Source organism: Anser brachyrhynchus, assembly GCF_964034855.1.
Source record: "Anser brachyrhynchus genome assembly, chromosome: 7".
Lineage (NCBI taxonomy): Eukaryota > Metazoa > Chordata > Aves > Anseriformes > Anatidae > Anser > Anser brachyrhynchus.
Window position 1 is genome coordinate 1,513,960 of NC_137701.1, and position 23,710 is coordinate 1,537,669.

The 23,710-nt window shown below is 36.7% G+C and overlaps 1 protein-coding gene and 1 long non-coding RNA gene across 14 annotated transcripts; one reads left to right on the plus strand and one right to left on the minus strand.

Annotated features, from left to right (window-relative positions):
- Positions 1–3,038: 3,038 nt before the first annotated feature.
- CFLAR (CASP8 and FADD like apoptosis regulator) lies at positions 3,039–21,312 on the minus strand. Of its 13 annotated transcripts, none has more exons than XM_080599693.1 (11): positions 21,130–21,312; positions 17,738–17,914; positions 15,313–15,744; positions 14,375–14,480; positions 13,029–13,164; positions 12,764–12,861; positions 11,634–11,685; positions 10,914–10,963; positions 9,666–9,744; positions 4,789–5,302; positions 3,039–3,868 (listed from the first exon to the last, which is right to left on the minus strand). In XM_080599693.1, exons 3-11 carry the CDS (start codon positions 15,606–15,608, stop codon positions 3,730–3,732), a joined length of 1,470 nt encoding a protein of 489 aa, XP_080455819.1. In that variant the 5' UTR covers positions 15,609–15,744; positions 17,738–17,914; positions 21,130–21,312; the 3' UTR covers positions 3,039–3,729. The 13 variants fall into 13 exon arrangements, with proteins under 13 accessions (XP_080455819.1, XP_080455820.1, XP_080455816.1 ...); XM_080599694.1 differs by having other exon boundaries at positions 17,738–17,917; XM_080599690.1 differs by having other exon boundaries at positions 17,738–17,881; positions 20,806–21,295.
- LOC308198099 lies at positions 21,249–22,271 on the plus strand. The gene is made up of 2 exons (XR_013953632.1): positions 21,249–21,383; positions 21,678–22,271. It is a non-coding gene; the product is annotated as an uncharacterized lncRNA (long non-coding RNA).
- Positions 22,272–23,710: the final 1,439 nt, after the last annotated feature.

Genomic DNA, 23,710 nt, shown 5'->3' on the forward strand with positions numbered 1-23,710 from the left:
ACAGGAGAACTGACAGACAATAAACAATATCACAAAATTCCTGCATGTCAGTAAGTAATTACTTCGATGTTACTTTTCACTACCCACTCTTCACTCTTGAATGAGATGTCAAGGCAATAAATACTACTTAGATGAATGATTACAGAATGACTACTGCTATGGATTAAGAAACTACTGAAGGTCAAGACACCAGAGTAAAAATTCAGCATCTGACACCCATGAATGCTGCATGAAACACAAATCCCCACAACTTTTTGGTCATTAAAGTGTTGTGATTGCTTCTGGTCTGAGTGGCCAAATGCAAAGTGACTCCTTTCCTTTTTTACTGCAAGGATTATTTACAAGGGTCTCTACAGTTTTCAAAACAGTACTTCTTTATTTCCTAAGAAAGTGGATATGGACTTTACTTTGTTATACGCGAAAATAAAGAGCATGTACATGTCTATCCCCAACAGAAACCTACATTGTCACAAAACTCTCAGAAACAGAATATATCCTATTGCTACTATTTTAGTAAGTAGTAAATTCAGTAGTATTTAGTAGTTAGGCTTAGCATCACTCAAACAACCCATAAAAAAAAAGAAAAAAGTTGCCAAATCCTGTAAGGATATCCACTGTTATTCTTACTTCCTTTCTCCCTTTTCTCCTGTTATCTTCTTTCTCCTTCCAATATTCACGCTGTATTTCTCCTCCAAATCTTCTTTTCCCTATTTTTTCTTCTCTTGGTTCTCCCTACCATTCCCCTTCTTGTTTCTGCTTGAACTTTCAGTATTTCTTTCCCTTATCTCTCTGCCTCCTCTTGGTTCCGTTCTCCCTGTATTTAGCATCTATAAGGTAGCAGAAGTGCTCATCATATGTAAAGGCTAGTAAGGAAAATGGGAAAATAATTTCTGAGAGGAATCACATTTATTAACATCACATACACATATATCACAACTAAGAATCACACCTTATTTCTACAGCCACAGAAGGGTCTGTATTTGTTTCATACCATTTGCTTCATTTACCAGCCACTATAGGAATTCTTAAGATTGCAGATCTGTCATTTGATAATCCTTCTCTTACCCTCTCAAAGATCAGCAAGGTAGAGTTTCAAAATTACACGTGTGCTATACAGTATTGTATGCTAGCCAGTTATGAAATATTCAGTTAAAAATGAATTCTATTCTTACTATTTATCACATACAAGCTGTACGTTCTCTACTTGTGTCTGTGTGTATAATACAGAAGAACATAGTTTTAAGACAAACTACCATTAAAGAGAGAAGCAATATGGAATTAGTGTATGGAAAGAACCAGTTTAACAGACCCTTTCTTACAAATTAGAAACTGAAAGGAAGAATTGACCTTTCCCATCACCGCTATGATGTGTTTATTTCCAGATCTATAACATCATGAAATTTGATTTAATACTTTTTACATTAATGCTTATAGAGAACAAGCTTCTAGAGAATCTCTGGATTTTGAAAAAGTTGATTTACTATCATTTTTCCTCTTATGCTTATGCCTTAGAATTACATAAAATTATGGTAACAAATAATACACGTACCCATAATTTCAGATACAATTTTGGGTTACATTTCCCAATTCAAAGCTGTTAAAAAGTTTCCATATACTTTAATTAACAAAGACACTATAGCTTATGAAGGGGAAAGAGAAAAGTATGGTGTGCATAGGCTTGTAATACAGCCAAAGTATTTTTCTGATTTGTGCAAAAAATTATCACAACTGTGAATTCACTTTCTATAGTTAACATGTAAATAAAACAAAATACAAAATTAAAAAAGACACCACCTTAAGATTTAATTGTAATGATATAAAACGTACTTTATATACATTATACAAAATTAATATATTAATATAAATAAATACATATAGTGATCTTAATGTTTTGTATGGATGACTAAAGAAAGATTGTAAGGTAAAGCCTATTCAGTGTGTTTCTCTTCCTGGTACATTCTAAAGATCTTCATCAACCAGCAGTTTAGGAAACCAAGTTTCAGAAAGAAACTGAGCCTACCTCACATAACAAGGAAAAAGGTTCCTGTGTGCTTACAAGACTTAGATATCTCTTCTGCCAAATAAAAGTGATTTTTATTTTCAATTATAGAAGCTACCTGAAAACTATTTTGATTTTTTTTCCTAAATATAAGAAGACTGTTTAAAAAAAATAAGATATTAAAAACAATGTCAAGCCAACATCCAGAAGTACAGCATAATATTGAGGGATTAAAAAAAGTCACTGCTATCAGAGTAAGTTTAGTGTCCATGGCTACCATAGTTAGTAACAACATACTACTGCTAGCTACCTTTTAGACCTGGTCTATGCTGAAAAACGTTGCTGGTAAAGTGATATATAAAAAGCACACCTGCTTTTTGCTCAAATAAAATGCAGATGCACTAGCAACTAAACCTTTTTGCCATATTTTTGCTCAAGGAACTAGCATACATATGGTGTAATTACACTAGAAATAAAGGAAGGCATACCAAAGCCTTGAATTTTATTTTTTTCTGCATAGGAGACTATAATATAGTATTAAAAGTTTGCAATTAGCCTGTTTAAGTAGGGAAGAGAATGCCATAGATCTATCCACAATGAATTTCAATACAACACATCCAGGTTTTACTGTTATATAGCAAGCAGGTCAACTGAACTCTTCATGTAAAGCACCTACTCCACTGGAGAAAAAAAAATTACAATTTGCACTCTTACCTTTTCCAGAAGGATGAGGGCAACTTGAAAAAATAAATCAGTTGAAGACAACGTATCCTTTTCCATAAGCAAAAGCAACGTGTGTGAGGAGTGGTAAACCTAATTTAATTTGGTCTTAACAGGCAATGTTTGCTACGTTTTGGTTCAAATGTGAACAACGGTGTACTTTTACAACTATGCCTGGTGCCAAACATGTGAAATATGCTTCAGCTTCTACAGAGCATCTGCCACAATCTCCCCCCCCTTTTTTTTAAAAACTGCACAGACAACCATAAAACCCTGCCACACGTAGACTCATTTTTGCATCAGTGGAAAACAGCACAAATCATGTCAGACTGTCTGATTTATTAACATACAACTCTTGTATGCTGTGGACAGTAGTGATGACACAGGGTTATGAGTGAATCACAGCTTCTAATACTCCAGACAGATAGAATCCAAATTATTTAAAAGACCATCCCTCTCTTCCTTATGTTTTGCTAAAGTCTGTGGAGGCACACAAGTCAGAACTTGTTACCAAAGACCTGGTGTTGCTGGGTAGGCATCCTCTCCTGTCATATTTTTCATTATTAAGTGCTGTGAATAAGTACCTGGTCAATTTTTGAAATTTAGCATGCAAACTGTTAATGTTTTGCACTGGCTTGGTTGTTTTAAGCAACAAAATATGAGCCTAGATCATTGCACTGATACCAGGTATGCTAAAATACAAACAATAAAAACACAAAACCCTAGAAAACCCAACTGTACAGTTTAGAGCTCTTTATACACTGTTTACCTGTTGCACTTGCTTGTATGGTCTGTTGCTGGTCTATGCAATAGCTGTCATTATTATCCAATCTTTCAGAGCCCTTTGTATTAAAATATAAAACCTAGTGCCTTAACAACCCAAAATGCTTCTAAATCACTGGGTTTAGAAGCAACAGGCACTTCAGATACATATGCAATTAAAGTGTGGGTGAAAGTGGATCACGGTAAGCATTTCTCAGCTACTTCAAACATATTCTTTCCAATAGTGGTTAAGTGGGAGAAAGAAAAAGTTTTTTCCTCAGTGTGTGCTGGAGCAGAAGTGAATATTGTTGGCTTGGGTCTGTGGTCTTATTCCATTCATAGACTTCTCTGTTCAGTTCCGTATGGATATCTAATATAGACAGTTTCCTGCAGCAACAAAAGTAAAAGCTTTTTATTAGACAAGGAAGCAAGAATTTTAAGAATTCACAAGTTAGAAGATAACTATAGACTTGGCAAGGAGAAAGTTTCTTTATTGCAGATGTTACACCTTTAAAACACGAAGCTGAATATGCATTTTGGAAATGTTATATCCCAAATCACCATTGTCACAATGCTTATGCTGACATGATCATCTGTGATTTCTCTACAAGGATTTGTGAAAAGATCTAGATCTTAACCTGCAACTACATTGAAAAGCAGTTGTTAGCTCCCTGTTAAATCAGTTATACAAAGAAAATCACTGTTGCTAAAGTTATGTATCTGATTTTTGCTCAGATCTCTTTTGATAATCTCTTTAGATAGACTAACATCTTCTGATAGTTTTAATTCAAGATTATAAATTGGCAATCTTGTGGCTTCCTAAAGCATGGGTGAATTGTATCTAAACGAAGGACAAAATCCTCCCCTCTCAACTGCCTTTTTCCTAAACAAACACTGACTTCTTAATTTGCAAGCAAATCCATTCTTAATGATTTAAGAGGCAATTCTCAATTTGACAGAAGCCTGGTGCGCACTTCATATTTTGGAAAAAGGAAGATTTCAAATCCTGCCTAAAGCACTAAACACTAGAGTAATGATAGACATTACCCAGGACAGGTTCTTTCTTTCTCACTCTACAAGCCTCCATGCCATAACACACCTATTTTATTCTCCAGAATCAGAAGCTTCACTCCCACTCTAGACTACATTCCTGTGACATTGTTCCAGGACCAGGTACGCTTGTCCTTTTAACATATGATACATCACAAAGGTACTTCGCAAGACCAGAAACGTTAAATTTCATCCTCTCTCTTTCCCTAGGACAGTAGGCTGCGCTAGAAAAAGTTTTTTCCCTATGTTTTATTTACCTTTTATGAGGATTACGGAGTAGCTCAGCCAGACAACGCAGATAATATGAGGATGAAGTCGGAGATTTTTCTATTGTAGACACATCCACCTTGCACTGACTCCAAAAGATGTCTGCTACTTGGGGAATAGTGAGTTTCAAAGGAATTTTTGCATTAGCAATCATTTTATCATCATTTCCATCTATTTCCAACAGACTAGTACATTCTTGCTCATTTTCGGGAACAATATAGCTCTGAATAAAGAAGAGCTTTGGTTTTCCTCGGAGTTCAGGACATGAGTCTGCCAAAAAGTATTTCTTTATTTGTTCCAAAGGGAATCCAGTAGAAGTCTCGTCTGTACAGAAGATGCTCTGAGGACTTCCACGGCTGACCAATATGCAAATGAAGCTGTCACAATTCCTGTGCTTCTGTAACCCTGCAACTTCAAGCAACGTTTTATTCATGGCATCCGTATCTAAATGTCTGTGGCAACGAACATCATAGCCTAAGCCTCTAAAGGTCTCTTCCAGCACATCTGAAAAAACCAAGATGTGATTAAATCACAGCATATCAAGACTCAGTCGCAACTACCCGGAAGAATTACAGTATTTACAGTATTTCAGTACTGGAAATAGGATGTTTATTTCATCACAATAATTCAAAAATCAGGAGTACTTGATGTTGATTGCACAGTACATTACATACACAGTGCTATATGCATGTTGTCTTTAACATGAGTTAGGCACATCCTGACAGCAAATACACTTATGTAGTGTGTAATTTGTTCCTAATTCTAGAGTTTTTTTGTGTTTTCATTTATAGCCAATATCCCAGGTTCCTAGGATTTAAAATATCAAGCAAGAGAAGACATTAGAAAATGCTTCACATAGAACATTCTCAAAATCGTGAAGAGTGCACCGTATAGCATGGGAAGTTTGTTTCACCTTTTTAACTTTCAAAAATTACTCTGAATGGTTATTACAGATGCACAGAACTGGATTAAGAAAAACAGATGCTCCCTTTCATCAGTCAAAAAGGAGCCTTCTGCAGTCACTTATGCTTACTATTATATAAAATCAAATTAAAAGTCATTGAGTTCCAGGTGGAAAACTGTAACAAGTATGTTACAGTAACAGAATGGCATTTTCAGGAATAAAATGCTCAACTATGAACTTTTTCAAATATATTAGAAATTAAAACTGTAGGCAGCCAAAAAAGAACAAGATTAAATCTACTGTAGCTGTGTTAAACTTGTGCTGCAGGAAAGTATAATATGCTTTGAATAACTACTTTGGATGTTTATTAATATGGGAGTGAAACCAGATGCAAGTTGGTTAAAACCACATGTATCTAACTACACATTCAGAGAACCACAAGTTATTACTATGACTTGTAACTGGAGCATCATATCTTTAATATAAACCACATATACATCACCTATGCACAGTTTCTGATAATAATGACAGGAAATAACAAGTACCACTTTTATGCAAAATGCCTTACAGGCACGAGAAACTAGACTGTTCCTCGACTTCAAATGTTTAATGATCCCTAATTAGCAAAGGCTATTTCAGAGGTAACTGGCAGCAAAGCAGGAGTTGCACTACCACACTGTTCTCCTCAAGAAACACACAGTGAAAACATAGAACACATCTCTTAACTTACCTCGGTAAAATACAGGGTAGATACAAACTCTGCATCATAGCAAGGTAATGAACAGGAACTACTGGGTTTTGTTCCAGTTCTGTTAGTTTGATAAAATATTTGTAAAATACTTCCAAATCAAAATAAACGTCTGGGATATTTTTGAAGTTGAAAGGAAAATACACTTTATTTTAGACAAAAAAAATATGCTGTGAAAATTCAGGTGGAAGACAGGATCAACTGCAAAGGTATTTACCCTGGAGTAACTCAGTACCGTTTAGGAGTTATAGACTTGATGAAGCACTTTATCCATTAGAGGACAGTAGTACATAGGCAAAACAACAGTGCTCTTCCTCCGATTTAGTTACCTCACTAGTGCTCTCAAACTGAGAAAGATACAAGCCTTGGTATGTAACTTTAGACCACACATACACCGTGTCACAATTAAAAATAATACACCCAATAAACTGTTAGAGCTGATATCTTTGTTTAACAATGAATCAGAAGTTATACATGGTAAACGTTTGAGATACAGCAGTTTTACCTTGAGACGAGACAAAACAAGGGATTACATGTAGCAGCATCCCTAGATCAACAATCATTCCCCAATATACCACCAGCGACTTTTGAGAATTTTTGAGGATTTTCCCCAATCTATGTAAAAAAATAACCTTCTCTCCTTTTGTTTACAACATAAGGATAAAAACTAATTTCTAAATGGAAATGAAAAGAGTAGCCAATGACGATTTAAAAAACAGCAAGGAGTATTTTGGTTTCAACTTTTATCAACATCTGATGAATTCACGTTGTTTGTACTGGGCATTTTCAATTTTGTGATCCTTGCTCCTACATCATTTATCATTAGTTCAGCTTCCTCATATTAAATCCTGCGATAGTTACAGACTCCGATGCATACCACAGATACAACTCCAAACTTCCCCCTTGCCCTCTTCTCTCTCTTTGATATTTTCAGGCTTCAGAAGTGACTCCAGAAGTCTCAAGTAGTTAATGCATTTCTAGAAATTCCTTTAAACAATGTCATACGCCTTGCACCTCATCTGAATCTCACTAGAACAGTAATGTATTTCAGTGAAGTCTTGCTTTCTACCACATTAAAATGCTGATGATGGACTGGCAACATTTAAAATCTGAGACACGAACATGGCTTAATTCCTTCTGCATGCAATGCAGACATGTATGGAGACTGAGGCACATCAAGACTTGGTTTGGGTAGTTTTGAGACAACAGCAGCAAAGCCATGATTTAAAGGTAAACTTGGCATGCCAGATGCTGAATATGTGGCCTATTTTTATCATTTCCAGTCAGCAGGATCTTCCTCCTTCACATTTATACTTCCTTTACTTGAGCAAGTACTGAAGTGCCTATACAAGCACAAGAACAGCACATTTTATTTCTCATTTGTGAGCATTTTTCTATTTCATAGCAATTACTGCAAAGGAGACTACACAGTACATTGCATGTGAAAAAAATCTGTGCCTTCAGAGGAAGGGGAGACCTAAATTCATTTATGTCTGACTGTGAACTGACACAGTTCTTTCTTCACCTCCTGTTTTCTGAAGTGTATGTGCCCTGTCTACTTCTATGTTGCTTCATTTAAAAACTCAGGACTGGCATAATGAAATACTCCTATTTAATAACTCAGCTCAGCACATGCTCACATCCCATTAGAGAAATTTAAAGAGGCGATTTTGCAAACAAGGCAATTTTTAAATTTCCTATGTCTTCTTAAGCTCCCTACAGTGACATTTCTCAAGCAGTACTTTTTTTTGTATTTACTTTTAAGAAAAAGAACTCTAAGTAATTATTTTGGTACTGGACCAGACTATACCATGCTGCCTTCCAGATTAAGGGTGCATTAAGTTTTTTGAATCAAAAAGTCTATTCACTAAAGCTACCATGAAAGTGAGAACAGGGGAGAAGAACAGAAGCAGGCAATAGGACAGAACAAAATTTTTGATCTCAAGAGCCCCAACCCAACCTTTCATTTCTTCGCAAGAAATGTTTTCTTTTTTTCTTTCTTTTCCACTTGGGGCAAAGTCAGCATAACTTTTTTTTTTGAGAGTAGAAGTGAAGAATTATATTAGATTGAACAACTTAGTTTCTACACATTTTTGTTCTCCCCTCCCCCCTTTTGCAAAAGAGGTAATTTATAAACTTGCTGGGATAGGCAGAAAAACAAATCTCAAAGGATGTTTCCCAGTTGCATGTAAGTGGGTTCAGTGCCTTCCCTTGTCTCCATGCATGGCAGGATTGTGAGCCTGTTTAGCTCCTGATACCCTACGGGCAAATTATTATTTTAAATAGTTTACCTAAAATACTATTATCAAGCAGACAGTAAAATTTTACTTTGTGTTTGTGTTCTGCACCCACTTCTCTTCAATAACTGCAACAATAATAGCAATTGGTCTGTCTGCTTGGAACATTAGTTATAAGAAAGTGAAAAGATATGCCCACAAACCCCCCTCCCCTACATCTCCTACTGTAACCTATTAAAAATAATCTGCAAACATTCTCTCAATTTTTATTTTTGGCTTCATTGTGTTCCAATGACCTAGAGAGGGAGTTTTTTTTGGGAGGGTGAGGATGTGGGAAGGGTACAGTTGTTGCTTATGCGAGGATCTTATTTTTGGATTCTCCAAAGGAGATCACAAAAATTCATTTTAACCATAGCACTGACTACCTTGAATTCTAGATACGTTTTTTTTTTTCCCTTTTTTTTTCCCCTAAACTAATTTGGGAGGAAAGAAAAAAATGCACAAATTTCCCTCCCCTCTAAAATTATGGTAACAGTTTCAGTTAAACTGTACAAGATGTAACAGAGGAGTAGGTGCATTATTAATAAAGGAGCACATCAGCTATTCGAAATCTGTGGCGTCCAATATGATTACTCTTCAAGTCAGTAACAGTTTTGTTTTCGCTGAATGGTGGGAAACATCATCTTTATCATCTCTGCCGCTAACTTGCTGTATGACTGTAGCTTAAGTATTCTATTGGTCTCTCTGGACATCATTTTTTCCCCCCTTTCTATTCCCTTATAAGTTCTTTCATTTAGATATTCTCAGGTTGGGCCTTCCAACTCTCTGCTTTAGTTAATCTATCAATTACAGTAAGTCTTCTATCTTAGACAACATCACTCGTGCTTGACTGGAAAAGATATATCATATTCTTTGTACTAAATTGTTACAATTATCTGAGAATAATAGGATAAGGAACTTCAATTTCCAGAAACTTACCCGTGTCATTACCAATACAATCTATGATCAGGCATATTCCTAAAGGTTGACTTTGCATTCTGTACTGATCGTTGAACACCTGAGGAAAGTGAAAGACAAGTACCAAGTTACTATGTCACTCCCTCAAGCTACAGACTTGATTCTTTTGTCAAATTTAACCACCTCTGACCTATTCAATCACATTTTGTTAATTTTCCACAGAGTAGCTAGCAGAAGCCTACCTACTAGAATTTAATGTTTTACCTATGCAACAAAAATTCAGGAGACACAGATTCATGGTTTTTCCCTATTTCATGCACAGGCTTAACTTCTGTATTCTTCTAGTATTCAATCTTATTACATTAATGGTCCATAAACAAAGATTAAGACTGGACCACGAATGAGAGAAGGAAGTTTGAGAGTAAACTTGAATTCTGAATAGACCTTCAAATGGTGAAGGAAAAAAAAAGCTGGATGGGGCGGAGGGGCTTTTTAAATACCTGGTGTATGAAAGCAATGATCCTTCTATAGTCCTTCCAAATTAATTTCTTTAAGTGTAACCACTACTAAGATGCTGGGAGCTATAAGCTTCGTATTGCCAACATGACAGTGACAAACGCGACAAACGTAGAGAACTTCTGTGTTCTTTAGGTGTGAAACAGCCATTGCTCATCAGAACAACAATTTCCTTATTTTATTAGTGTAACAGCACGAAGCCTCCTCATTCCCCAAAAACCTGCAGTGACTCTACACAATCCATCTCTCCTTAAACAGATAATTTGCTATAGGTAACTCCCTGCTCCTGACATATAGCAAAGCTAGCAAAAACCACTACTAATAATCCTTACTATCCTTACTACTAATACACAAAGCACATCTTTCTCCTATCTGGAGAGCAAGGGCATAAAAAAGAATTAAAGAACAAAACTGACCACACAGAAAGAAGCCCTGTCATTTCTAATGCGAGAGGTCTGATTTCAAACAGATTTTGACTTAGTCTCTGCTCATGAATATGCAGTTCCTTGTGCACATGCTTTTTGCACGGTTGCTTGCAGTATTATCTTGTATCAGCAAGTATTTTATATTAAAACTATATTCTGCAAAAGCAATTCAAAGAACCTCTTTATCACCAAGGAAGATATGGATGTACACACTGTTCCTGTTACATGCAGTTATAGGAAATCTCAAATGAAACCTGAAGAGAACTGAGGTAAATACCTACAGAGGTTTTTATTACATTTGCATATATACATATGCATAAGCACTTACCTTATGAGATGCTGGTCCTGATTCTTGAATGGACATGTGGACTGGTTCTTCTGTGGTTAAAACATACAGAAGTAATCTCAATGTATAGGTAATGGTAATACTACTTTGACTGCAGTTCAGTTAAAAAGAAACCTATCTAGTTTGGTCAGGTTCTCTCTCATCTAGACCTCAGTTTCTGTGTATGGTACTGAAGTTAATAAAAGTAACAAAAATGTTCACTTCTGACATGTTACTTGGATTGCACTCTACATTACTTGTGACTAGGAGGAAGAAAAAAAAAAACAAGCAAACACAATCTCTCTCCTATGCTGAGAAGTCAGTCAGCTATTCTTTTAAAAGTCAACGCACACACACGGTATTTGCTGGACAACTTCCTGGCTTCATCAAAACTTAATGAGCACAGATGCACTACACTGGCTTCCAGAGTTGGCCAGACAACCTCTTCCATAATTTTAATTAATAAACTATTTATTCAGTTAAAAAGTTGTGGAGGTGGACGGCATCAACAATTCCGAGGAAGTTTTAAAATCTGGCAGCACAAGCAAAACAAATACAAGAACAAATAATAAGACAATGCCCAGTTTGTAGAGGTACCAAATACCTTCTGCTTCTGGTGACATCAATTGGTTTAGTCACAGCTATCAAAAAACTGCCATTCTTTCAATAAATGAAATTAACTGTCTCTTTTAGATTAGCAAAGATTAGGTAAGATGCTCTTACCTTGAAAAAAGCTTTGTCCATTTTGTGATTTTTCTTTGTTCGTGTTCTTGATCTAAAACGAAGGAAGTGGTATATTTTCATTGTCTTTCAAGAACAAATAATTATATCTTCCAAAAGTACAACCCAGTAATATTTATCTTCCTCAATAAAAGAATTACATATTTTGTGTTCACATCTATCTGCTATTTAGAATTACAAAACAACAATTAAAAAAAATAGGAAAGAAAAATCAAAATCCTTTGTCTTTAAAAAGTTACCAGTTTTCTAGGAACAGCAAAGAAAGTTTATTCCCTACAGTAGTATAATAAATCATAAAGAAAAGTCTGAAGATATGAATTTTGTTTCCTATATAGCAGGAAGGAGGAACTTTCACCAAAATCAAGAGGAAATTAAAATAGTATTATCACAATATAGAAAGTCAATGTATACTCTTTCCCGTTAGTAGTTTGGAAAACAATGCTGTTCTTTGTTAGTAAAAAGAAATTGCATCAATATTGTTTTGTATTTAAGCTTTATACATATATATTTATTAGATGTATTTCAGAAAACATTTCTATGCAAGGCTGAAGACTTCAAGAAAGGTCATGTTATTACAACATCAGATCTAACCCAAACATAAAAAGTACTGCACACAATAGGATTTGATTCAAAGTAATTGGGTGGATGACTTTTGGTATGTTGACGGACTTTGGTTAAAATTAGATTAAAACAAACACAACATCTGAAAAGCTCTCATTAAAAAGTAAGTTGTAACCTTCTGCTAACAAAATTTAAAAGCTATTTTCCCTGGATTTTGCAAAGTCTGCAAGTACGAAGAAGAATACTGTGTTCTGCAAAGAACAGTCGAAACCCCAAAGTAGTAGAAAGAGCTTTTAAGATATAGATTTCATATTCCCAACGAATAGGAAAAGAAAAAAATCACAGAAGCTCCCTAAAGGAGATCTTTCCCAGTGTCAAAAAATATAAATCAGGCCTCAGACCCAGCAAACAACAGGAACCAGAGAAATAAACCAAATAATGTTCTTGTCACTAGCAATCTCTCATTCCTTAGGCTCTGCAGAGATGAATCCCCTTTCAATGTCTAGCAATACTTAGAAATAAAAGATCTGTCTGATTTATTGTATACTTACCTCTGAATTGTAAGGAGGATCAATCAGACTGAGATTAGGGAGAGATGCCTGAAGTGCATTTACATACACTGGCTGAGAATGAACGGAGGACATAAAAGCTGAAAATTTAACAGAAACACACAGAGAAATACACTGTGATATATTAACTGTTTGAAAAGCCTAAACCCCTGAAACATGCAAATACTCTGCCTTGTAATTTCATCTTTAGTAAGAGCACATCTGATCCTTATTACCAAGACTAACCAATGCAAAAATATCATTTTACCTTCTTGTTTGTACTTCTTAATCTTCTTAATCAGGTCTATCCTGTGAATACTTTGGAAACACTCTTCTATCAGATCCAACTGATTAGGAGCCACCAAATTTAGTTTCTCTAAGTCGATCACTAGAGCTAAAAAACTCTGTAAGAGCAACAGAAAAACAAACTGTTGTCATAGAATATCCTGAATTGGAAGGAACCCACAAAGAGTATCAAGTCCAACTCCTGACTCCACAGAGGACCACCCAGAAATCAAACTATTTCTGAGAACATTGTCCAAACACCTCTTGAATGCCGGTGGGCTTAGTACTGTGATCACTTCCCTGGGGAGCCTGTTCCAGCACCTGACCAGGTGGTAAAGAACCTTTTGCTAATATCCAACCTGAACCTGCTCTGACGCAGCTCCATGCCATTCTCCCAAGTCCTAATATATCTCAGTAATTTGTTCTCTATCACTAAAAAGAAATCCAGAAAACAATGTGGGCAGGTGGTAAAGGTTGTAATATTCAGGAGCTAGACACATTACTGCTTAAACACTAAGGGATTATCTGGAAAAAATATCAAGAATTCTTAGTATTATCACAGGAGTGATAAAAATTAAAAAGTGACATTATTAAAAGCAATTCTAAGTTTTTGAGTAAACAGTTTCGCATTTCCTTGTTACTATGTAGCCAGACACATGGGAATGTCACCTCATATGCCACAAAGTAATAGGTAAGAAAAGCTTTGGGGAATTTGCAGGTATTCTCCCCTTCTTTGGTAAAAACTAACCAACTAACGAACCAAACAATATAAACCACCCTCAGAAAAAGATGACAGAAGTCTTCCGTGTTCTGTGCACAGTGGTCAAGCTTTCTGAATCTCCTCTACTGAATCTGTGCTTTCTCAGGGCACTCAGAACAAATATTGTAAGTACAAGCATATAGAGAATGACATTATTATTAAATTAAAATTATTCTTTTGTAAATGAAACAGAACAGGAGAGCACAAACATAGTAAGTGCTGTAATAAATCAAGATACATTTAATACTATTATTGGTTTGAAATTCTACATATTTGAACTTTCAGATCAGTAACACTGAAGAAAGGTTTTTTTGCCTTCTCCCTGTGAAGTTCACACTAACACCATTCACTACAGAAACTCTTCACTGTTCTCTCCATTTCTTTAGCTTATTTTCTTGCATTAAAAAAAAAAAAAACAAGGAATGAAATAAAAGCAACTACTCCTTCCACACTTGACCTCTATCTACTCCTGCCTCACTACCCCTTGTAGTACAGTCTCTTCTAGCTACTTTGCTTTTTACTTCAATCTCTTACTGCTTAAGAAGAGAAGAGCAGAAGAAAGATGTTACCTTATCTTTTGCCAATTTCATACGTGGTACATAATCTCTGAGTAGAAAAACAAGAGAACCCACTTCTTCTTTTTCCAGATTCTCATTAATCTCTACCATTAGTACCCTGAAATAAAGTTGAGACATTACTAAAGGTTTAGCTTTCAGCAAAATCCTACCCTTGTTTAACTATCCAAGTTTTCCTACATTCCAGTGGGAATGTACTATTCCCAACTAAACAACAGGAAAAGAGCCTATCCTGCTCCAAGATCCAATTATAAGATACTTACTCTTGCCTGTCAGCACTTGTGTTAACTCAGACTGACTGCTGGGGAAACAGAAGTCTCCTTAATATTTCAACAGAGATGAAGTGAGAGAATATAAGACAACATAACATATCTTTGACTTTTTTTTAACCTAGCAGTTATGCCGCCTTTTTTTTTTTTTATCTCCATGTCAACACAGAAAAATCTTCCTTATGATTACATACATTTATTTCTGAAGTCTCTCAAGGGAGATCACTGGACCTCCTTCATGTAAGCCTCTTAAAACTAAAGAGAAGAGAGCAGTAAGAGATAAGTCACCTGAAAAAAGATGTATCATGAGGCTATGTGCACAAAGCAAACTAGAAAAGAAAATATCACTAATTAATGGTGTTCCTATAAAGCATCATTTCTATCTACTAATCTAGAACTATACAAACATTATGATTTTCATTGATTAACATATACAAATTGCGTAAAGATAGATGCTTCTAATGCCATTACTTTTAACAAGTTACTAAGGCTTGCTTTAGGGATTAAACTAGACATTCTTTTCATTTTAACTCTTGTATGATGTGCATTTCTGCCTTTTTTTTTTTTAAACCTTCAAGACATTGTAAAACAAGCAAACCAAGAAGTGCACAAACACATGAATTTTTAAAATAACAGAGTAGCTTTATAATCTGAAATAGATACCTGTAATCGGGGACAAGTCTGGGACTCCTGGCAAGGTTAAATTCCACTGTTATTTTCTCAGTCTTCAAGATCCTTCTCAGCAAATCAAACCTCTTAACCCTGTACAGCAGCTCAGACAATCCAAGAAGAGATAGTTTCTCCCTCTCATTCAAAGCCATCAAAAGCTCTCTCAGGTCAGCAGTAGCCAAGTCAGGAACAAGGTCTCGGCAAAGGAAAACCATTATCTCACCTTCTTCTTTATCCAATTCTTCTTCAATTTGGTGAATAAGAACAGCTGGCACTTGGCACTTGGTCATCACTTTGTCACTGTCCCTTTAGAAGTGCCAGCCTTCTGTCTTTTAAACAGAAAGCCAACATGACATGAAGTCCATGTCTACCACAGCACTTATCTGGTGTTCAGTCACAACTGGATGCATTTTTACATAAGTAGTTCTGTGGAAGAGAATTAAAACTCTCTAAAATCAGCAATCTACACAAGATCACTGCTAACTCTCCTATCTGACATACTTCAATTACAACTAAAAGGCCAACTTAGTCTATACAGACCTCTCGTTCTCAAGGGGTTCTCCCAGCTGTTCATTACAGAACAAAAAGTAGTTGGTAGGTCATGCTGGTAAGAGAAAATTGAAGTTCTTTTTACAGTAAAATTACCTTAATTCAAGCCTGTAAATTCCATAGGAAGTGAAACAAAAGTCATCAGCTTGCTGATGAGCGTAAGTATTTCAACTGCTTCTGGAAATAAGAGTTAAGTTCTACTGCAATATAAGTCTAAAGCTCTGACCCCTTTCCAACAACCCACCACCCTCCTGCCCACCATTACCTTTTCTGCACCGGAAGTCTTAAGACATTTTTCAGGAAGTGTTTTGAGAGCTAAGAGGTAGTGTAACCACACATTGTAGACAAGATGATAAAAACACCAACAAGCAAACCACATATAAAAACAATGTTATCAAGTAGACACTTTGCCTTAAATGAAGCCAAAATAAAATAAATATTCACAATGTAATATACTTACACATTAATTATGTTTAAATACAGGAATGGATGGATTGTCTTAGTATCATTTAAAGCGATTCCAACTCTGAATAAGTTAATGGAGTTCTAAGGGTTCCCCCAGCACTCTCCATGCTCAAAAATGTCAAAGAACCAACTGCACAGAGAAAAAAATCCAACCTTCTGTATGCAAAGTGGTTAACTCTGAAGGTATAGTTAAGCCACAGGCCACCTTTTTCTTCATGTGACATTTGTGTTTTATCATACTAAAAACTGAAATGAAAATTCAAAACAAGAAAGAAAAACCACCCTTGTGATTAACAAAATAACTAGGGTGCTATGCTCAGTTTCCACTGCCACCAACTACGGAAATTCTATCCTTCTCTGATCCCCATTACCTACACAGAGAAAGGTGAAATGAGCAATCTGAAGATAAATCTTAATCCTTAAAAGGAGTCCAGTAACTACACTGCGCAGTTTTGTGTAAACCATTCTGTAAAACAAAAGCCAGTATGGCTTCAAAGACTAATACACTGTAAGATGCTAAGACCTGGTTAACATTTTTAAAGCAGTTTCCTCCCTTTGTTACACATTTTGGAAGTCAAAATCAACGACATCACATATTGTGTCCATGCATTAAGTAGATTAGTTCACTTACAAGCATTTTTTTTTCCCAATGCTATTGAAATGAAAAAAACTCTATACTCTTACTTGACTTTCCCCAGAAAACATGTAAGAGCTGAGTTCAACTAAACCCATAGTATGGGTTCCACTACCCATTGAAAGAGCAAACCAAATTCAAGTTCCTAGGGCAAAGTCTCTCTTTATCTACACCTATCTTAGTGAGTTGTATTTTCTATGGAGTTCAGTGGACTGCAGTGGATTTTTCATACACTTACATAACACAGTGCAAATGAGACAGAATGTATTTGCAATAGTCCTCAAAATGTAACTGAGGCCACTTGGACTCATTTTCAGATGCACAGAGCATTCAAAAGCTACTGACAGTAACAAGGCTGCAGATACCCTCCTCCCATATGAAAGCATATCCCAGGTACATACAGCCAGGACTTTCAAAAGAGCTTGAGTAAGTCATATGTGTGACTCACTCTAACAGGAGATGGAAATGCCACTTCTTTTGGCCATTCCAGAAATCTCAGATAAACTATTTTTTTTAAACAACTCTAATTGATTATCTTTATCTAATCTTTTAAAAATATTAAAAAAAGAAAAGAGGTGTGCATGTGTGTGTGGAGGGGCGGTATTTCCTAGAGTTAGGATTTTAGACATGAAAAATTAATATTTGTATTATCTAAAAATAATCTGCCTTTAAAAAATACAATTTATTTTTGTGAGCTTCCATTATATAAATCACATCCTCATTATGAAAAAAAAACATTGATCAATACTTCCAGTGCTGAATCTCTCTTACCTGTTCACAATCCTATCCATAAGAACACTGAAAAACTGTCATTTGATTGTTGCTGTATCACTGATCCAGATCCAGCACACAATAGTTTGCAACCAGTATTTTCCAGTGATGGTCCATAAACAGTTGATTGTATCAGCTCATTTGCTGTTGGTCAGATATCAACATCACAAATTACTGCTACTTAGTTTTGTAAAGTGAAGGGAAAAAAAAAAAAAGAAGTAAAAATGAGCTAGGATCCCTCTTTCTTCTGCATAAATCCATTGATCCAGTGAACTAGGAATGATGCACCAAATACAAGGAATAACAACTGTGCATACATAATCATTGGCTAATAGCACTCACTCCCCCCATAAGGTTTTAAAGGGGCAATGACTTAAGAGCAAAACTATGTGTTTCAGTATCTGAAACAGAATTTGTAACTTTGCATCCAAAAACAATGTGTTTTGATAGCAGTAATACCACACTACTCAGATAAGCCTGATACATCCCATCTGCATACAGCTGAGGCAGATGAACTTCACCATAAGGGATGAAGGGCCTCATGCACCACCCTTCCATCTGATATGAATACTTTTGCAAACATCACTGTTACAGTTATGACAGCTGCAACAGAGACAAATAAAGAAAAAGAGGTATGCAATGACAATGTAATACCCAGAAGTCTGGCTTTCAATTTAGATCTCATGGGCAGTGTGCAAGAAGAGTTGCTGAATGCCAAAGAATATAAATTCTTTACAAGAAGGAGAGCGGAAAAAAATCAGCTTAGCTTCTCAAAAGGAAAAACAAAAGTTCATATTCATCAGAAATAAAGCCACCTCAGTAGATTGTGTGTTCTTGTGCACGTGATTTGCCAATATCACTGCAAGAAAATACTTAACATTTTTGTCTTTGGTGTTTCAATGCAAAGCTTATGAAGTGGGAAGATGGTTAAAAAAAATTACCAAGAGTACTACACACTCTTATTTTAAAAGAGATCCAGAATCATTCCAAACAGCTGAAGTCAAACACCACCACCAATACTAACAGTAACATTAGCGGTAGAATAAAGGCCTACACACGGAACAACAACAAATCTCTTTCTTTTCTGTACTTGAAGGAAACCCCCAGGCACAGTGAGGGAAAATAACTGAATGAAGGGACAGTTTTCACTAAGTCTAGCTATTTTAGCTCACTCTCGCCCCAATTTTTCAAGAGCTCTTCTGGGAAATACTTGCAAAGTCTCCATAGAGAAAACCACTGATTCTAGGGTGACTCATCAGTCCTCCTGTCCCCCAAAAAGGACTGAGAGAAAAACTCAAGGAGGTTAGTATCAAAGTGCACTTAAACATCAGATTTTGTTTTTCATTAACTTTGAGGCTTTCTTGAACAGAACTGATAATTTTAAAGTTGAATTGACACCTATGGATGAATTTCTCATGTACTGCACTGGAAAACACCTCTGTGACGGGTCTATTTGTCAAAGTTTGCACTGACTTTTGACTCTTGGTAAACAAGGTTTAAAATATTTTTTTTAAAGATAAACCTGAGACTATAAACAAACATATTTACTCCTTAGAGCACAAGGCATTACCATTCCACACTAGACAAACAAGACAGAAAAGCACCAGTATGTTAATCTGCTTCTACAAAGCTAATGAATTTAATTACACTCCTATTTCTGAACTTTTTCACATTGCCCACAATTCATACAGAACTGAACCAAAATCAGGTCCAGATTTCTTTTATTTCCCCCAAGATGCAGCAAATAACAACGTGCTAAAACTTCATACACAAAGACATGCAAGGATATACTAACTCCCTGCTGGCATTAACAACTGGAGATGTATACATTGCTCAAGCAATTTTACCCTTTGATGTTTAAAACCATGCTTAAACCTTTGCTCCCATGACTGCAACACAAATATTGCACAGCATACAAATACCAGTGTGATTAGCAAGGCAAAGCATAGCATCCTGTATTAATTATAATAATATAATATAATTATATTATAATATATTATATATTATATTATAATATAATTATATCTATTATGCCTCAGATTAAGAGGGAAGGTTTTTCAAAAGAATTTGGGAACCATTTCATACTTTACACTTCGTCTACAGTGAGCCTATCACTTCAGACAGCATTTGTTTCTTTAACATTTCACAATAATCTCTACAGCAACAAAAACAGGATATAAAACATCTGTGGGCAGGGTTATTTGGGAAATGCTCTGTGTTTCTTCCACAAGATGAACTCATGTGGAAGCCACTACACAAGAGATGGAGAGTAGGAGGTTACTTTACTACAGCAGGTACTATAGCTACATTTAGTGCTTTCTCCGTTCTGCTTAGTTTGATGATGTAGAGGTGGTGAAAACACAGTATTAGCTGCCTTTTGAATCCGTATAATCTAACATTTTTCCATGTTAAATGATTCAGAGCATGCTCCATAACTTTAAAGTTTCCCTGCAAAAGAACAAGTACGAGATGGTAGGAGGTATCCAGGGAAAACAGGGAAATCCCACATTAACTTTCACATTTCTTATTACTGTATTAGGCTTAAGTAGTCATCAGTCTAAACTAGTAGTGATGATGCAAATTTCCATTTAATAATGGAGCAATTTAGCACCCCAGTCATCCTAATAAAAAAAAAAAAACCACGACACACACACACAAAACGCGCACACACAAAAATCAAACTACCAACAAAAATAAAATTGGCTTTACCCTAGCGAGTTTATGCAGATTTTCTAACTACGTCAATTTAAATCACACTTCAAAAATAAAGAGAAAGGAGTCTCCGCTCTGCAAGGCAAAAAGGCAGTGTCGGGATTTCCTTTCTCCTCACGAGCAAGGACGGGCTCATGCCCCACTTGCTGCCAGCTCTCCACATCCGGCTCAGCCCGGCCGCCCGCCCGAAGGCCGGCCCTGTCCGCTCCCCAGAGAGCCCAGGCTTGGGCACGGGGGGAGGGCCCGATGCCGGAGGACAGTGGGTTGGGGCGCCTACCTTTAAGGCGCAGGCAGGAAAAAGTACGCAGGGAAAGCAAGAGATGAAGGTATAACGCACCCAAGCGCGCCCGGGATACCTCATCTACAGCAGCAGGACCAGGTTCAGCATTGGGAGGAGGAGGAGAAGGGGGGGAAGGGCGGTGCCCGCTTAGCAACGCGCTCCCCTATACCGGGCGTAGTTTCGAGTAGCGCGGCGAAGGAAATCCTGACTGCGTAGTATCGCCTTTCTTTCTCTTTCGCATTCGAGTTTCAGAGCATGACTTTTTCAAGGGCTTTTCACTCATGTTTCTTAAGATTATCAGCGACTACAGCCACCCCTCCGCGTAGATAGCAGCAGTCGCTGCTCAAGGCTGAGATCTCCCCTCACTGAGGAACGAAGACGCTAGTTTCAGTCACCATACCCTAATTATTCATCTGCCGAATCGTGTTCCTCAACCCTTACGATTTATCGTGATTCCAGCCATTTTGGAGCGAGCGAATGAAAAATTACGCTTTTGTTTTGCAGTAATTCTCAGGGCAGCAAACAGCTGCGCAAACATCTGCCCACCCCAAAATGGCGGCCGAGCTGAAGCGAAAGGACACGTCACCTGCGCGCAGCCTCCGCCCTTACGCACAAAATGGCTTCCAGCTCCCCGGGGTGCGGAGGAAATTCTGCGTGCGTAGTATTGTCTTTCTCATTCGAGTTTCAGAGCGTGACTTTATTAAAGTGCTTTTTGCTCACGCTTCTTAAGGTTATTAGTGACTACAGCCACCCCTCCGCGTAGATGGCAGCAGTCACAGCTCAAGGCTGAGATCTCCCCTCGCTGGGGGACGAGGGCACTGGTTTCAGTCGTCATACCCTCATTATTCATCTGCCGAGCCGTGATCGTCAACTCTTACGATTTATCGTTACTGCAGCCATTTTGGGGCGAGGCGAACGAAAGATTACGCTTTTGGTTTTGTTTTGCAGTATTTCTCAGGGGAGCGAACAGAGTTGCGCAAAAACACCACCTCCCATACACCCTCCAAAAATGGCGGCCGAGCTGAACAGAAAGGAGACGTCACCTGCGCGCAGCCCCCGCCCTCACGCACAAAATGGCTTCCAGCTCGCTGAGGTGGGGGGGGTGACGGAAACGCTGTGACGAAAAGGGGCTGAGGGGATCTCGTAGTTTGTACGCGCATCGACCGCAGACGACTTAAGTAGATTTTCAGATGAGTAAGGTTTACCTCTATATTTTTCCGTCTGTGAGGCTGGCAGGAAATAGTCTATTGCCAGGAAAGGTTAGTATTATACATGTGAAATAACGATCTTCATAGGAGTAGAATGTGTATAATTATTAAGAGATTTGTATATTCTACAACATTGGCAAAATATGTTCATCCTAAATTAAGGCAACAGCCTAGGGCAGTGACTAAAATGCTGTCTGCCTATTAAATCACTGAATGATACTATCTTAATTCATAAATATATGAAAATTACATAGACTAGTTCAGTGTAACAGTGAACATGCTCAATATATCTATGTAAAATGTTGGTAATGTGGGAATAAAAATGTTCTTTTTGCACAGAGTTACATTGTTTAAAGGTAAGGAATGTGGTACGGAGATATGCTTGCAGTGGTAAGAAAACTTAGCAGACGACCTTGTAAAATGCAGACAACCAGACTCCTTAGAGCAATTAGGTGAAAATCACGGTGTCAAGTCAGATAAGTGAAGAAACATTACCATTTCAAACAGTAAAAAAGTCAAAAGAAATTTGAAAATTAACAGGCCAGCAACTGAAGGCCATGTATTGTCTCTGAAGCATCAGATTGGTTGTGAATCTGGATTACCTAGTCTATGGGGAAAGAGGGGAGGGTCCCAGTCATCCACAAATAAAGTATATAAACTGTACTGTGTGACTAGTAGGTGCGTGCGCTCCTGCCTGTGGGACACCCGCCATTGCAATCACGAATAAAATTGCTACTTCACTGAGATCCTTGCCTGAGCCTATGTTATTGACTACAGAGTGTTTCTCACAGTAATATACAATAAACTCTTAATAAACAAAATGATGTTTAAAAAAAGTTGTGGAGGAATGCATTAGTTTGTCAGCCAAACTAGATTTGTATCAGTGTATTTTACATCTTTTGGTCCAAATAAAGTAAGCAACACACCAATGAAAGAGCCTTGAACAATGTCATGCAGAGATGTAAAAACACTGAACAGTACAGCTGCCACAAAACCAGATGTTTATTGGTTCTAAAAATAAAACTGGTACAATTTCACTCAGAAAAGTTGTGTAAAAATACTTCTAAAAAAATTATATTTAAGCCCCCCCCTTTCTTTTTTTTTTTTAAATAAACCTGCAATTTGTGACATTACTTCAAAAACCTTTCCAGTTTCTCCACAGTGAAAGTAACTATATAAGTATCTAGTGGTACTAAAAATTCATCACTTTTGCTTTTCTGCTTAATGACACAGATATCGTTGTCTGGATTGAAAACAGATAGTATACCCTCCTTTTCTTATGTTACTAAGGGCATAAGAAATATTTAAAATAGGATATCTACCCAGTGTTAATTCTGAACACTGCAGAGGACATTCTGCCAAAAAGCTGTTTTCTACTATATTTTTCACTCCAGGCATTCTAAAAACACTAGAAGCTGTTGTACGATGCAAGGAAAAAAAATGATGTTTAAAACAAAAAATATAAAAGAATAGGTATAAAAGAATCTGTACTAATGCAAACTTACAACTGAAATTGGATACCAGAAAAGTGAGTTCTCTTTTTTTCACATATTTAAATTATGCTAAAGTATATCTGAAGTCATACTAGGATAAGGTACAGTTAGCGCTGAGTGAAACGTACCCATTTGCTTAGTAAATATGGCAGAAAAGTAAGTTTTAATTTCTGGATATTACACAGAACAGGTTATTTTGGTGAGTAGTGTCTGCAAATTAGTTAATTCTTTAATATGTTTAAGTGTAAGGTTTGGTATTTTCATATACTTTTAGGCAGTG

What these genes read in the sequence shown, in the direction of transcription:
- CFLAR (XM_080599693.1), bottom strand. Translation starts at nt 15,608, where the DNA reads ATGACCAAGTGCCAAGTGCCAGCTGTTCTTATTCACCAAATTGAAGAA. An exon ending in AGACTTGTCCCCGATTACAG is followed by an intron (nt 14,481 to 15,312) that starts GTATCTATTTCA and finishes ACTTTATTTCAG; the next exon opens with GGTACTAATGGTAGAGATTA. An exon ending in ATCCTCCTTACAATTCAGAG is followed by an intron (nt 11,686 to 12,763) that starts GTAAGTATACAA and finishes CCTTCGTTTTAG; the next exon opens with ATCAAGAACACGAACAAAGA.